At 37.5% G+C, this 17,370-nt stretch overlaps 1 protein-coding gene across 17 annotated transcripts in view; it reads left to right on the top strand.

Annotated features, from left to right (window-relative positions):
- Synj1 (synaptojanin 1) overlaps positions 1 to 17,370 on the top strand; it is an 85,724-nt gene that overhangs the window by 814 nt on the left and 67,540 nt on the right. For all 17 annotated transcript variants that reach the window (XM_090348723.1, XM_090348702.1, XM_090348710.1 and 14 more), the window contains exons 2-3: positions 251 to 396; positions 16,523 to 16,609. In XM_090348723.1, coding sequence (XP_090204849.1) covers positions 251 to 396; positions 16,523 to 16,609 — 233 coding nt within the window. The remainder of the gene's footprint in view (positions 1 to 250; positions 397 to 16,522; positions 16,610 to 17,370) is intronic.

Genomic DNA, 17,370 nt, shown 5'->3' with positions numbered 1-17,370 from the left:
CGAGAATTACTAGCTTCCCCCCCCCTTTTGTTTTATACTGGAGGGTGCCGGGGGGGGGGGGGAGGCGAGATATCGTAGTGATGACTTCTCTTTTGGAATAAACCACCCTGACCTTCCTCTCCCTTCACTCTCCCTGTGTCTGCCCCCCCCCCTCCCCGCCCCTCACACACCTGTCAATCCTAGTAGGGGAGGGGATCTCCGTCTGCTTTGCAATCTCCGCAGTTTGATTTGCTTTGCATGGTTTTCATAGGATTGCCTCTGAAGAAAGGAGAATGGCGTTCAGCAAAGGATTTCGTATCTATCACAAATTGGATCCTCCACCTTTCAGCGTCATAGTGGAAACTAGGCATAAGGAAGAATGTCTCATGTTCGAGTCTGGGGCTGTGGCTGTCCTCTGTAAGTCATCTGTTATAGCTAAACTGATCATGGTCTCTGTTTTGATTTGAAACTCTTAGATTCGGCAAATTTGGGGGGGGGACTTAATAGTGTGCTCACTGAATATCATGAAATCTTCATTTCCTGCAAACTTCCTGTTGGAAGGTGCATATTTCAGATGCAGGACTTAGTTTTTTCCCCTTTGGATGCTTCTGATTCTAAAAAGTGTGTCATTAAAAAAATATATATATATATATATATTGTTGCAAGTCTGTCATATCTCACAAATCATAAAATAGCTTGCTTGGGGCCGGGAGTGTGGCCTAGTGGTAGAGTGCTTGCCTAACATGCATGAAGACCCAGGTTCGATTCCTTGGTACCACATACATAGAAAAAAGCTGGAAGTGGTGCTGAGGCTCAAGTGATAGAGCTCTAGCCTTGAGAAAATCCAAGGACAGTGCTCAGGCCCTGAGCTCAAGGCCCAGGACTGGCAAAAAAATAAAAAATAAAAATAGCTTGCTTGACCTTTTTACCATAATGAATAAAATAGTATCAAATATCGTTGGGGTCTCTTTAAGTTTTACTCTTGCATTTTCATTAAAATAATTTTTAAATTCTAGCATTTCTGGTGTGATATGATTTCAAAATATTACTTATTCGTTTGGGTTATTTTCTGGCAGATAGCTGAATTTAAAAATAAAAAGATTAATTTGAATATTATGTTTGGTTCTTAATACAATATGGGGGCAAAAACCCCTTATTAGGGACTGTTTGCTATCTGGTAGAGTATTTTTAGCTGTATTCTAGTGAAAACTACCTGTTCTTTATCTTTACTCAGTTTTATTTCCTATTTTTAAAAAGTAAGTGTTTGAAGTGCATACTTAAAATTATAAACCCATAAACATTTAACCTTTATCCAGACTCAGTAAATGAAGATCACTGAATATCAGTGATCATTAAAATGTTAACCTGGAGACAGGGAATATGGCAGTAGTGGTAGTATTTACTTAGCAGGCATGAAGCCCTGGGTTTGATTCTTTGGCACCACATACATAGAAAAAGCTGGAAGTGGTGCTGTGGCTCAAGTGGTAGAGTTCTAGCCTTGAGAAAATTCAAGAACAGTGCCCAGGCTCTGAGCTCAAGTCCCAGGACTCGCAAAAAAGTAGAAAAATTGTTAACCTGATGAAAATAGTTAAATTTTATCTTGGTAGGCAAAAAAAGTAATGACATAATGAAAAATTTTAAGCAAACAGTACTATAGAAGACATTTATATTTTTAGTACATTTAATAACATGGTTTAAATGAGAGAAAAGAGAATATATGTCTTTTAAGAGAGAAATATAAATTATGGTATGAACTTAATTTTTCCAAGGTGTTTTTTCTTTTATTTAAGTAAACTGAAAAATACCATGTTGCATCATTAATCTGTAGCACATTCTTTTTTATGCTACAAATTAATTCCTAAGTAAAAATGGGTGTGGAGGTTTGGTTTACTATGTGAAACATTCTCAGTTGCTTGTGTTTTGGGTGACATTACTTGACTTATTAATCTTATATAAATTAATGTTTCTTGTCTTTTAAAAAAATATATATTATTTTTAGGACATAGTCCCCTGTGTGGCACAGGCTGATCCCAAATTCACAAGTCTCTCTCTTATCAGCCTCAAGAGGGATGTGAGTGTGCACCATCATGCCCCACTCTTATCTCTCTTTTAAAATCATGCTTACTCATGATTGAAAGGGTACGTCATATTTTTATTTACAAAGTATGTATTTCCTATAGTTTTAGATCATCATTATACTTTATCTCAAGGTCAGGAAACCTAAGAATAATCATTCTAAAAAATCTATTGCAGTCATCTTTATGCCAAATAATGATTTAGAAAAGAGTCCAAAACATCCCTCTTGGCATTAATTTTCATTTTCAAAGAGGAAGAAAGTTAAAGCATTATCTTAATTATTTTATTTGTAAGGCTGCTACTGATCTTTATTATCTTCATTATATTTAAACTATATTATTCAGTGCAAAAAAGTTCCAATATATCTTTTCTTTCTAATGTAAATGGATATATAATTTCATACTATAAAAACTGAAGATTTAAAATACATTTTATATACTTAAATTTAATTTTTAGCTGATAAATAAAACCATAAAATTGTATTTGTGAGGTAACATGATATTTCGAAACATAGAAAAAAAAGCCGGAAGTGGTGCTGAGGCTCAAGTGGTAGAGCTCCAGCCTTGAGAAAAGTCCAAGGACAATGCTCAGGCCCTGAGCTCAAGTCCAGGACTGGCAAAAGAAAAAAAAAAAAAACCCACAACAATAACAACAAAAACATAGTTAATTACCTTCTTGGAAACATGGTATCCTCTTCCCTTCCCTCCCCTTTCTTTCCCTTCCCTTTCTTCTGCTCCTCCTTTCCCATCTCTTCCCTTCATTTTCAAGCAATCGTGTGTGTGTGCGCGCGCGCGCGCGCGCGCGCGCTCGCGCGTGTATGCGTGTGTGTGCGTGTGTGCGCTCGCGCATACGTGTGTGCATGTATGTGCCTGTGTGCGTGCGGTTTGGGATTGACCCCAAACTCACACCTATAGACAAGTATTATACCACTGAGCTATGTCCTTAGCCAATTAAATTTAGTTAGTTTCCCCCCCCTCTTCTCCTGTTAGTACTGGGGTTTGAAACTGAGTTCAAGCCCAAGGACTGGTAAGAAAACAAAAAAATTGTAGCATCTCTCCTGGATATTATTTCTGGCATCTCAATGTACAGTTTAGGAGATGTGCATATTACATGCTTTATTTTATTCACATCTGTGGATTATGCCTTTACCCATGTTTTACAGGTATGGAAACTAATAATAGCTCTAATTGATATGATCTATCATTTTTGAAAAACTGTAATATTGTTGCTGCTGTTGTGAAGGTGGTGGGAAGGAAATGAGTAAAAGGAAAACAAGGAACGAAAATTAAAAACAAAACAGTTAAGAGTGAGACTAGTGGTCATTTTCTAATGAGGAAATTAAACTTGCGGTATTGTCTATAAGCTGTTAACATGTTAATAGAGAGCACATGTGGTTTAATTTAAAGTTTGATCATGAAACACAATTTCTTTTCTGGAACAAGTTACATGTTAATTTGTAGAATATTTATTTATTTTTGCCAGTTCGGGAGCTTGAACTCAGGGGCTGGGCACTGTCCCTGACCTTCTTTCGCTCTACCACTTGAGCCACAGCACCACTTCTAGCTTTTTCTGTTTATGTGATACTAAGAAATGGAATCCAAGGCTTCTTGCATGGTAGGCAAGCACTCTACCACTAAATCACATTAGCAGTTCTGTAGAAGTTTTAGATACCAAATATAACAGGTGGAAATGACAAGTAGTGTGCATAGTTTACTTTTTTAAAAATGGCAAAAAAAGGTCAAGTACTGTCTGTCAACATGGTTGACCTTAGATAAGTTACGGTGTCCTCTTTTTAAAAGAAACACTTGAAAGTTAATGGAATAAGTGGCATTTTATAATTGTCTTTTTAGCACTGAAATGATGAAATTTAGACATGTTATAGATCACTTTATATTAAGGTTGTAAAATTTTCTTTGTTTTTATAAATAGTTTTAGTGTGCACAAATTTAATAGAAAAATAAACAGCTTAAATATCAAGTCAGAAAAAGAAACTAAGCCCACTCTTACAATGTAGTTCCCATGTAGTTCCCTTAGGACTTTAATTTCCTTGCTTGATTTTGCTCTGAACAAATGAAAGGAAAGGCTTCTTTGTAAACAGTGAAACCCATTAGTGAAATCCTGTTTCAGGGCTATCAGATCTTCTAACTTGTCCTGTAAAATATTTCTAGCCCAGAACTATAACAGGATTTTTGCTTGTGACCACAATGAAGTAGTAGGAACTGGATTTCTCCATCCACCTCACACAACAACAAAATGAACAAATTATATTAAATGGTTTTTTAGATGCTGAACAATGGGCAGCCCTTGTGCTTATCCCTGAGAGAAGGAAACAAGTAAGATGGGCTTTACAGTCGCAACCTTGCTGCCTGGAGAGTTTCCAGGGCACAGAAGCAGAGGATGTGTCAAAGGAAGCTTCACTTGCTCCCTGAGTTGAGGCAGAGTTAGAATGTGGAGAACGAGGGCTACATAACAGAAAGTAAATAGCTAAGTAGAGAACTCCAGATGTATGGAGGGTTTACTTCAGAAGGATACTGACCAAAGCCAGTGTGTGGAAAGATACCCAAGGAGAGGGAAAGAATCACCAAAAAGGATCAGGGAGAAAAGGATCTGGAGTTTACAGGGCTAGAAGTAGCTCATTCTGTCAAAGTAGAGAAAACGTGTAATGCACAGGCAAATAGATTAAGTATCAACAGGATCTGTTGTTCAAGAGGCAAAGTAGACTAAATTCTGCTCTGGTCCTGGCTCTTAGAACTTAACAGGACTCGGAAAAAGTAGACTAAATTCTGCTCTGGTCCTGGCTCTTAGAACTTAAGATGACTCGGAAAGATATGTTTCCTGTTTTTTTTGTTTGTTTTTTGCCAGTCCTGGATCTTGCACTCAGGGCCTGAGCACTGTCCTTGGGCTTTCCTCAAGGTTTGTTTTTTGCCAGTCCTGGATCTTGGAGGGCCTGAGCACTGTTCTTGGGCTTTCCTCAAGGTTAGCGCTTTACCACTTGAGCCATAACACCACTTCAGGCCTTTTCTGTGTAGGTGTTGCTAAGGAATGGAACTGACAGCTTTATGCATGCTAGGCAAGCATTCTATCACTAGGCCATGCTCCCAGCCCTGCTTCCTGGGTTTTAAAGAGACCCAAACTCCTGGCCCCCTTCCTTTGTTTTTTAATGTCTAAATAATTATACTCTGACCAATTTAAGAATATAGGAAGGTATGTATGTATATATATGTATATATGTGAATATACATATGTATATATACATATTTGATCCTGAAAAGGTACAAATGAAAATTAGTATATATGAGAGAAGCAAAAAATATACCTCAGATTGTCAATGCTAAAGTTAATAATGGACATTAATAGCTATTGTAAATATATTTAACATGTTCAAAAATGTAGGAAGCATGAGTATAGAAATTATAACTCAAATTTTCATAAATGACAGTCACAAAATCTAAGGAAAAAATATACTTTAGGATTAGTAGATTTGACATCACAAAAGAAATGTTTGGAGAACTTCAAGACACAGTATGGAAATCATCGAAAAAGACTAAAATAATCATGAGTAGAACTGTTGGATACCTTTTTTTTTTTCCTTTTCTTTTTTACTCAAGGCTTGGATTCTACCATATTGAGCCACAACTCCAGTTAAAATATTCTGGTGCTTAACTGAAGATTAGAATCTCACAGACTTTCCTGCTGGGACTGACTTCAAACTACAATCCTAAAATCTCAGCCTCCTGAGTAGCTAGGATTACAGGCAGGAACACCAATGCTGGCAAGACATGATCTTAAATCTTCCAAATAAATTAAGAGCGATAAACACAAAAATAAAAGTCTTACCAGTTAAGCCGTCTCTTCCTCCCTCCTCCCCCCATCACAGTGTGGGTTAGCTTAAGTGGTCTAATATAACTGGTCTAATATAGTGTAATTGGAATCCTAGAAGGAAGAAGGTGGGGAAATGTTGGTGACCACCCAAGTCATGGTGTTAGGGCTGTGTACCTCACCACTAAAGAAAAAAATGCACTGACTTCTTCACACATCTACATGAGCTAAAACAATGGACTCCAGTTTAAAAGTATTGGTTTTCTTCCCATTCATTGATCAACTTTAAAAATTCTGTATCCAAAGCAGTGAAATTTTGAGAAGCATTAAGAGTAAGAGTAAAAGTAGTCAATAGAGTGGAGTAGATGATTGTAAACAAAAGAAGTACAGCTTTAAAAATCGCATGTTATACTTTGACTTGCTTAAGTTAGTTTGTAATGGTTGTTAATAAGAACTTGTTTTAGCCAGGTGCAGGTGGCTCGTAGCTGCTCAGAAACCTATGATCTGGGGATCAATGCCTGAAGCTAGGAAAGTTGGAGAGACTTGTAGCTCTAATTAACTACTAAAAACCCAAAAATGAAGCTGTGGCTCCAGTGTTAGAGCACTAACCTTGAGTGAAAAGCTAAGTGACAATACTCAATCCCTGAATTCAAGCCTCAGTACTGACACTCAAAAAAAACAAAAACAACAACAACCAGAAGGGGTGGGAGTTTGACCTAGTGGTAGAGTGCTTGCCTAGCATGCACAAAGACCTGGGTTCGATTTCTTGGTACCACATACATAGAAAAAAAGCTGGAAGTGGTGTTGAGGCTCAAGGGGTAGAGCTCTAGCCTTGAAAAAGCTCAAGGACAGTGCTTAGGCCCTGAGCTCAAGCCCAGGACTGGCAAAAAAACCAAAATAAAACAAAAAAAACCCCAACCCCCCCCCCCCCAAAAAAAAAACCCCAGAAGTGAGGCACTGGTGGCTCACACCTATAATCCTAGCTACTCAGGAGACTGAGATTGGAGAACCATTGTTCAAAGCCAGCTTGGGCAGAAAAGACCCATTGAGACTCTTTATCTCCAATTAACCAATCAAAAACTGGAAGTGGATCTGTGGCTCAAAATGGTAATGCTAGCCATGAGAAAAGAGCTCAGGAGTAGTGTTTTAGGCCTTGAGTTCAATCCCCACAACTGACTAAAAAAATTTTACAAAACAGATGTTGGTAGCTCACAACAATATACTTGTTTATGTTTATATTTGTATATAGGTGTATAAAACATATATTCATATTCTTAGGAATGCAGTTTTACTGTTGCTTGGGTCATAAGATGGGTATGTATAGATTGTTAGAATTCATTTTTTAAAATCTGCTTTTGCTTTGGCTAGTTTCTTGTTAATCAGGTTTTAGTGACAGTCACCTCCTCTGTCGAACTTTAACCATTGTTCTCAACCATCAAACAATTTTAATTTAGTTCTTCTTGCAGTCTGTAGTATTTTTACCTTTCTCATCTACTTTGGTGTTGGGGCTTGAACTCAGAGTTTTGTGCATGTTAAGCATGCATGCCATCAATGAACTACATTCCCAACCCTTTCAAAAATTTTGCTTATTTTGTGACAGTTTGATAATTAGTCCAGGCTAGCCTCAGACTTTAATCCTCTTGCCCCTGTCTCCCTACTGCAAAGCTAGGCTTACAAGAATGTACCACCACACCTGTCTGTTTAGCATTTGCATGGCTATACAATGCTTGTTTTCCCGATCCCTTAAGAAAATGCCAAGGTATACTCTCCTGTCTGTCTGTCTGTCTGTCTGTCTGTCTGTCTGTCTCTCTCTCTCTCTCTCTCTCTCTCTCTCTCTCTGTGTGTGTGTGTGTGTGTGTGTGTGTGTGTGTGTTTAGTACTGGTGTTGGAACTCAGGTCTTGTGCATGCTAGGAAGGTTCTCTATACCACTTGAGCCACCCTCTGACCCCTTTTTGCTTTGGTTATTTTCAAGTTAGCATCTCAGTTTATGCCTGGACTAGCCCGACTATGATCCTCCTACTTGTGATTCTCTGTATCACTGAGGATGGCAGTGTATACTACAGCAGCCAGCCATTATGCTTTCTTATAGCTAGCGTGAAAGGTGCTCAACCATTGGTAGAGATGGGAGTCTTGTGAGACTTTTTTCCTGGACTGGCCTTGAACCTGTTGATCCTTTCAGTAGGATTATGGGCTTAAGCCACCACACCCAGGTGTTTTTATTCCTGTAACTTTGCTTTGGTCCTGGTATGTAGTAAGTATTCATTGCATGAATGAATGAAAGACTGTTGGCAGAACTGGAATGTGCAGTTTATACAGAATACCAGTTTGGATAGCTTATTGTCCACAGATTAATAATTACAAAAGAAAAATATTTTACTTTGAAAGTAATTTTCATTTTATATATGATGAAATGGTAGCAGTCTTTACTTCTAGCTAGTTGAGTATATAATCGTGAGCAACTCACCATTATAATCTTTTTTCTTTAATGTTTTTTTCTTCTGAAAATAAGAAGCTTGGATTTACATAGTCTGTAACATCCCCTGCATTGGAGGTTCTATAATCAAAATGTTGTCTGAATGCAAATGAGCTGACCACAAATTGCCATGCATGCAACCACAGGCAAATTGTGATCTAGGAGCAGCATTCTAATTTGCAATCTTCATATTCTTACTAATGTTCTTTCTTATTCTTCTCTCCTCCCCTCCTTTCTTTATCCCTAATCTTTTTTTCCCCCTTTACTCCATTCTTTTTCTTTCCCCCCTTCTCTTCTTTTTCATCAGAATGTTATGTAGCCTAAGCTATTTAGAACTTAAAATCACCCATGCTGTCTTCAAAATCACAATCCTGCTTCAGCTTCCAGTGCTGGAATTTCAGGCTTGTACTAATGTCCCCAGCATGTTATTGATGTTCTATAGCTTCTTTATCAAAGAGGAAAGGGCAATCTAATCCTAAGCTGAACCATCACATACTGTCAATATTGTATAGTAGAACCTTCATTAGGTAGCTTCACTATTTAGTTTGAATTAGTGTAATTCATCAAGAGTTTGGGAAATTTATATTAAATGCTTAGGTAACTTTCATGAGTTGATTGTTCTTGGATAATTAATTTTCTTTCTTTCTTGTTCAGGTGATGGAGTTGGCAGTGCAGGTCTGATCTCCCACTGACAACTGTTCACTTGGTCTTTAAAAAAGAGTGACAATTCATGAAGTTAAAAAATAGTCATAGGGGGCCCAGGAGTTGGGCTTAATGCTAAATTGCTTGCCAACCATGCACAAATTCCTGAGTTCGATTCCTTGGTACCACATATACAGAAGAAGCAGGAAGTGGTGTTGACTCAAGTGGTAGAGCACTGCTGGCCTTGAGAAAACTCAAGGACAGTGCCCAGGCCCTGAGTTCAAGTTCCAGGACTGGCAAAAAAAAAAAAAGTTGTTGGCCAGGCCCTGGTGGCTCATACCACCTTGCACTTTGGAGTCAGCCCAGGCCAGGCAGACAAATCCTTAGAATCTTATCTCTAGTTCATAAATAGAATAAAAGAGAATCATTGACAGCAAAAAAAGACAAAACTGAAAGTGTAGCTCAAGTGGTAGACCACTAGCTATGAGCAAAAAAGCCAAGCAAGTCTCTGAGGCCTTGAAGTCAAGCCCCAATACTAGCACAAAAAAAGATTAAAAATTAAAAACAGGCATGTTCTCATGTGGATTTCTGTATCCTGATTTTAACACTTAATTATTTGTCTTAAAAGTCTAATTTAAGGATGGAGAGTCTTAATAGCAATGTTGAATAATGCCGACCATGTCCTAGTAAGCCCCACCGCCCTCCCCCCCCCAGAAAAGTGTGTCTGCCCTCAATAATGTGAAAGATAGCTATTGATATGTTGTTAAACCATAGCATAATAGTGAATGACATTGTCGGTGCTGGGCCTTATATATGCTAGGCAAGTGCTGTAGCCCCAGCTTGACTCTAAGAGGTTGTTGTGTGAGTAGTCTGTCTCCTTAGCTTCTGTCTTTGTAATTGACTATGTACCCTGCGATATGATAGCAGTCACTTTGGAAGCCTCCTAAACGGAAAAGATGTGAAGAAGAGATGTGGGCCCCTTTGCCTCAGCAGGAACTGCTGAGGATCACTCATTGGCTCACTTATTACTGAAACAATGGCCTTCTTAAACATTTGTACTAGTTGTGGTACCTTCTATGGGCCAGGAGTTTGGCTTAGTGGTAGAGTGCTTGCCTAACATGCAGAAAGACCTGGGTTTGATTTCTCAGTACCACATACATAGAAAAAAAAGCCAGAAGTGGTGCTGAGGCTCAAGTGGTAGAGCTCTAGCCTTGAGAAAGCCCAAGGACAGTGCTCAGGCCCTGAGCTCAAGCCCAGGACTGGCAAAAAAAAGGTAGTTTATTATTCTCTTTGAAAGCATGGTAAATACCTTGAGAGACTTCAGTCAACAAGGAAGGAATTTTATCTACTGAACTTTGATTTCCACTCATCCTTTCAGATTGTTTCCTCTGAGCTCTTCATAAACCCTGACATTTCATAAACTCCACTAGTTTTAACCCTGACTGGGAATCATTTAGCAATGGCTATCTTATCCTTATCACTCACCACAAACACATGTGAAAGTTTCCAGAGCTCACTGTGAGGAATAAACGTAAACTTCAGTAATGAAGGTAGTGGAATTTTTATCACTGGTGGGGTAAAACAGTCAACTTGCTTAGTGGGTGAACACTTAATCCATAGTTGATGGGGGCAATGGTCAGATCTGTTAAACTAGTATTTTGAGATATAAGGAAATGAAACCTAGATTCTATTGTTAATAGTATATAAGTGGCTGCATTGTACAATGAAGGCAAGTAACTGCCAGCTAGAGCAATGAGGGAAAATTCCAGGAAGTAGCATTTTGGTTAAAGATTTAAGGATGTAGTTAGCATTTGAGAATCCAGAGATGACTAAAGGTTATTCCAGATGGAGAGAACACTAAGAATAGAAGAGGAGATCGAAGAAAACATAGACAACAAATTATTCATTTTGGCTGAAATAAAAGCTACAAGGGAATAATATTAATGGAAAAAAATAGGAAAGATATGGATAATTTATTAAAATGTTACATTTCATCTAAAAGTTATATAATTTCTTAAATAATGTAAAGTCTTAGTTTTAAATACTTTCAAGAAGATTCTTATTTTATAGAATTAAAAACTAAATTACCAGAGAACTAGAACAGTAGTCTAGTTTTATCTCTTCTGTCATCTATTTTTTATGTTTTTTAGTGTGTATATGGAAATCTTTTTCACCATTTTAAAAACTGTTTGGTTATAGTGGTTTATGCCTATAATCTCAGCAATAGGGAAGCTGAGGCAGGGGAATGGTGAGTTCCAGGCCAACCTGGCCTATATAGTGAAAATCTAGCTCAAAAAATATATAAATAAAAATAATCACAAAAATATGGGACTGGTGTCCTATACCTGTAATCCTAGCTACTCAGGAGGCTGAAATCAGAGGATCACAGTTCAAAATCAGCATGGACAGAACAGAAGAGTGCCTTTGAGACTCTTCTTCCCAATTAACCACTAGAAAACTGGAAATGGCTCTATGGCTCAAAGGGATAAAGAGCTCAGGGATGGGACAGGTCCTGAGTTCAAGCCCCATAACTGACCCAAAAAAAAAAAAGTGTATGTATGGATGGGAGGAGATAACATTAGGATTGAGCAAGCAGAGGAGAAACATAAGAGTCAAAAGAACAGTCAGAGAAAAAGAAGTACCCAATGGTCTTATAATTGAGTTTACCAGTTGCATCATTATAGGTCTGGGTCAAGCCTCTCTTATGTATTGGTGAGGCAGCAAGGGCTAAGGGCTCTAGATGGTGATCTGGCTGCCATTTAGCCCGAGTAAACTGAAGGGACCAACTGGTTCTCAGAAAGCTGCTGGGGAGGAAAGAAAAAGAGAGGAGAGGAAGAAAGATACAGAGTTGGATACAGGATTGGAGTCCTTTCAGTACCATTTATATCTCTGACTTTGTTCAGTGTTAACTTGGAGTCTGTTTGTAGCAATGATTAAAGCCTATCTGACCTGTTGAGGTTTCTTGACTCCTGACTTTGCTTATCCATTTGAACTTTCCTAACAGATGTCGTAAAAGTTTATCATATAAATGCCATTTAGAGATAAATAAATTTAGGGGTGTGAAAACATTTAAAACACTTTGAAGAGTTGAATTTTAGAACATTTTTTTTTGTTGTTGTTTCTGAATTGTCAGTAGGCTTCTGATACTGGTACCTTATTCTAACCAAAGACATGTATATTCTAGAAAGTCATTCTTGTGCATAATGTGATAAAACTATCATAAACTTAATATTGATCATTGCTATTGATTCTCAATCTCCAAGTTTCATCAGCTGTTCCAAAGAAAAAGATCTAGTTTAGTATGTTTTAAACTAAATCTAGAAAGTTTTCTTCGACACTTGACTTTGAAAACTCTGAAGGTGTGGCCAGTTATTTTGTGAAATGTCACTTACTTTGGGTGATATTTGTGGCAGTTGCTCATGCATAGATTGATGTTGTACATCTTTGGTAGGGATTATGCCAAAGTCATGCTGTGTTTTTGCCATAGCCACTCAATCACATGGAATTTTGAACTGTTTTGTTACTGTTACTGTCCTTCCCGATTACTTGATTATGTCAGGTGTGGCGTTGTACTTTTTCTTTTTCTGTAGGTCATGAAACTTGAACTCAGAGCCTTCATGTTGTTCCTGAGCTCTTTTGCTCAAGGCTAGCACTCTACCACTTCTTGCCACAGTGCCACTTCCAGTTTTCTGATCGTTAATTGGAAATAAGAGTCTCATAGACTTTCCTGCCCAGGCTGGTTATGGCCTGTGATCCTCAGTCCACAGCCTCCTGAGTGGCTAGGATTGCAGGCATTAGCCACTAGCACCTACTGCATTGCACATCTTTTTATCTTTATAATTAAGTGCTTTGAGGTACTTTGAGATGGTGCAAATATCTCTTCCATTGGGTTTTGAGTTCATGAGATTTTTCAGGGGTTAATAACACATTATTTACTTTTCCTAGGTTTCTCCCAACCAAAAATCTCTTTAGTTTGGCTTTTAAATTTTTCATTGGATAATTTCCTCTGACACAAGAATCTTTCAGATCCGTTTTGTTCCTGCCCATGCCCTAGAAGCAGCTATTTCTCCAAGGTGTTCTAGTGCCTTTTAGTGGAAGAAATCAAGGTTTGGCATATTCGTTGCTGTTCATATTGTTGATCCCAGATCTTGTCAATGGGCAGAGAACATATGTAAATATGTATGTCTGTGTCATATAATTATATGTGGTATATATTTTTTTGTCTTTTCTATCTAGAAAGCCAAGTTCAAACTAATAATTCCAGTTCTAGTTCACACCATGATGTCCATACTCATTTTCCATTTGTCCATATTCCCTTCTCTGATGAGAATTTTGTCTGTATTCTTGTCTCTAAGAATTAGCATCCTGGCTCCCATTGTCCTTGATTATTCCTCTCTATGAAACTGCTCCTGGTGCCCCTGGAGCTCCTCTACTGTGCATGGGTGTTAGAAAATTCCTATGTCCCTAGGCTCTGACAGCCTGCATTGAACCAACTTCCACACAATCCCAAATCTGGAAGCAAATATGGACAAGAAAACACCTGTAAATCCTTTTGATTAAAAAAAAAATAGCATGTTTTCTTGTATGAAACGAGAAGGGTCTGGAGTTAAAAGTTCAGCTCTGCCTTTTAAATTTAGCTCAGCTGCTCACTGATCGTGTAATTATGGGACCCCTCTGAGTGCTAGGTTTCTGGGATACTGTGAGAGCTAGACAAAGTTCCTTCTCTCACAAAGCTACTTTCTCTTAACTCTACCTTAATTTAGACTTAAACAAATTAGTGACAAATTGGAAACCTCTCTAAATTTGTTTCCTCATATGTCAAGTGTAGATACCAGTAACTTTGCTCCTTGGATTGTTATGAAATTGAAGAATTCATATAACCTTCTAGCTTAGTGATACCATAAGAAATCACAGAAATAATATACAAGTGTGTCACATTTAAAATTTTATTTTTAGTATTTTGAGGAGAACCCCAAATCTTCTGGCAGGGTAAATCACATCTCATCTACTCTGAATTTTTTCTTTAGCCTACTTTTATCTAAGAATCTGAACATTTGAATTGTGTATATTTATCTTACCTATTGACTTTCAGAATATAATACAAAGCAACAAATAACTAGTCTTCATGGCATTTACTTGTATATTCGAATTGAATGACATTCTAGTAGATTGACTTTCACTACACCTGAGACTCATAGTATATTATTCATGTATTTGGCACTAATAAGAAGGTAGCTATTATGTATTGTTAAAAGAAACTGTTTTGGGAACTAGGAGTTTGGCCTAGTGATAGAGTGCTTGCCTAGTATGAATGAAGACCCAGGTTCCATTCCTAGGTACCACATGCATACATTCATAGAAAAGCCTGAAGTGGTGCTGTGGCTAAGTGGTAGAGCACTAGCCTTGAGAAAGCCCAAGCACAGTGGTTAGGCCCTGAGTTCAACCCGTAGGACTGACACAAAAAAAAAAGAAAAAGAAACTATTTTGCTGCTAGCAATTTAAGTTACACTGAGAATTGTGCTGTTTTACAGTAATTTTTTAAACTTAAAAAAATTTTGACATAATTTTAATGTTTTATTTATGCCAGTCCTGGAGATTGAACTCAGGGCCTGGGCACTGTCATTGGACACTTTTTGCTCAAGGCTAATGCTCTGACACTTGAGCCACAGTGCCACTTCTGGCATTTTCTGTGTATGTAGTTCTGGGGAATCGAACCCAGGGCTTCGTGCATGCTAGGTGAGCAGATACCACTAGGCCACTTCCCCAGCCTTGTTTTTAACTCTTATTTACAGCTGGTGTGTAAACTTGAATGATTTCTGCCAAAATTATTATGTAAGTTCTAGCACTAAATATATGTATGTCCAAAAAATGATATGTACTCATTACCTGACTTATGAAATGGTAAACCCTCTATACAACACCTTAATAATAATAAGATTAAAATACACAGATCATATAACCTGTAAAAGTCTAGAATAGTATTTGTTCAGGAAATCATATCTTCTGTCATGAGAGATATGTAATGAATACTAAAGTTCTAAATACTTGCTTTTATTTTATTTTATTTTATTGCCAGTTGTGGGGCTTGAACTCAAGGCCTGAGCACTGTCCTTGGAATTTTCTCAAGTCTAGTGCTCTACCACGTAAGCCACAGCACCACTTCCAGCTTTTTTCTATGTATGTGGTACCGAAGAATCGAACCCGGGTCTTTGTGCATGCTAGGCAAGCACTCTACTTTTTTTTTTTTTAAAGAATTTATTAACATTGATTTTTACATCATATTTCAAATGATGTATTTAACAAACAAGCATTAAAAGAGAATCTCTATATACAATCACTGGCACTTAGATTTTAGAACATAATTAAAATTAGGCTAAGGTGGGCCGGGAGTTTGGCCTAGTGGTAGAGTGCTTGCCTAGCATGCATGAAGACCTGGGTTCGATTCCTTGGTACCACATACTTAGAAAAATCCAGAAATGGTGCTGAGGCTCAAGTGGTAGAGTTGTTCTAGCCTTGAGAAAAATCCAAGGACAGTCCTCAGGGCCTGAGCTCAAGCCCAGGACTGGCAAAAAAAAAAAAATTAGGCTGAGGGTTTATATGTAATAGATACAAATTAATATATGTAATAAGACATGTCTATAGAGTCATAAATTTTTATGTTTATGTAGTTGTGTTTATATTTCCAATACCATGTTCATAGCATTGGGTACGCAAATATTAAGTCCTCGCTCTTGTACTGTTTGGATCTAATAGCCACATAAACACTCTACTTTTATATACATTTTCTTCCTTTTTGTTTCTCCCGCCTGTCCCAGTGCTAGGGATGGAACTCAGAGCTTCCCAAGTGTTAGGCAAGTGCTAAACACTGAGGCAACATTAAGAAAAGGCAATTCTATTTGCTTCATAAAATATATATATTCATGTTTTGCAGTTTTATGTATGTATTGGATGTTAGGAGTAACTGTTCTTTAATCACACAGTGTAATACTAGGACCCTTGGGAATGTGGAGTAAAATGCATATCCCCATAACTGTAACAGTTTGGTAAAAATCTTGCCCACTTTAATTTCATGCTGGTTAAGGTAATGAATGATTAAATAAAGACCCACAGTAAATATGAGCATATTAGGAAATGTGACAACATTAATTAATTTAGTGATCGAGTCACTTAGTCTTACTTAGCTTGTGCAAGTCATTAGAAGGCAGTCATGAGGTTACTTGAAAGGAATTTTAAAAGTGATGGCTTGAAAAGATGAAGAAGATAGGGAAACATGGTGCTCACAACTCTACAGAAGAGTTTCAAGAAAAAGTCAAAGCACTGTTAGCAGGCATGGTGGGGCATGCCTATAAACCTAGCACGTGGGAAGCTGCAGCAGGTGGATCACGAGTTTAAGGCAAGTCTAGGCTATATACTGAGAAAACTTTTTAAAGGAAGGAATATAGTATTTAAAACTTTTTGTTTGAAAATTAGATTCTTAACTACTTAAAATCGGATGTTTCAGATAATTTTTCTTAATCTGTATTTTTTTGTAGCATTGGCAGAAAAAGAGGCAATCAAAGGTACATACTCCAAAGTGCTGGATGCATATGGACTCTTGGGTGTTTTACGGTTAAATCTTGGTAAGTTTGTTACATAATATAATTAATCCATGTGTTTTTCATTCTGCCTTAGTAATTCTAGAGATTTGAGAGAGACTACTCATATGTCATTTCAGACTATGCTTGAGCCCAAGTGTGTTATACTTTTAAATTTTTTAAAAGAATATTCAAAAATTGAGTATTAAATTTCAGTATTAAAGATTAGCCTGATTAATTAGGCTAATGTTTGTTGCCCCCAAAGACAGTGCTATATTCTGAAGCTCATGTGATTTTATGGTCCAGTGCTGATGTCCTATTTGAAAATAGTACATTAGTAGAAATCAGAAGACTCCCCTTTTTCTTAGCTTCAGTACATTTTGGGAAAAGATGCCTTCTCGGGAACCACAATGATCTCCTTGGTATATAGTGGGGAAGACACCTATTTTGAATTCAAGTCTCATGCTGAGCCTGTCTGTCACTTCATGTTACCACTGTAGGCTTCAGAATATAGTATTTGTGATTATCAGTGTGTCTGTAAGGTACAATGCAAAGTGTAGGCCAAAGGCTGATACTAGTTTATGTTATTTTGTTAACTGATTTGAGATAGAGCAGCAAATTCAAAACCTGGTGTCTTTCACTGATAACATCTAAAGAAAATGTAAATAAAGAATAAATTTAGTGTAGTGGATTACCATTCTGGAATTAGGTACCTCTTCTCATTATGTGCTGGTAACAATGGACCACTTGGTGCAGCACTGGTATATAAAATGGAAAATTTTCATTTATTATTTATCTGTCATATA

This window comes from Megascapheus bottae, chromosome 1 (assembly GCF_031878675.1).
Source record: "Megascapheus bottae isolate mThoBot1 chromosome 1, mThoBot2.hap1, whole genome shotgun sequence".
Taxonomy (NCBI): Eukaryota; Metazoa; Chordata; class Mammalia; order Rodentia; family Geomyidae; genus Megascapheus; species Megascapheus bottae.
This window is presented reverse-complemented; position numbering and strand designations above follow the sequence as displayed.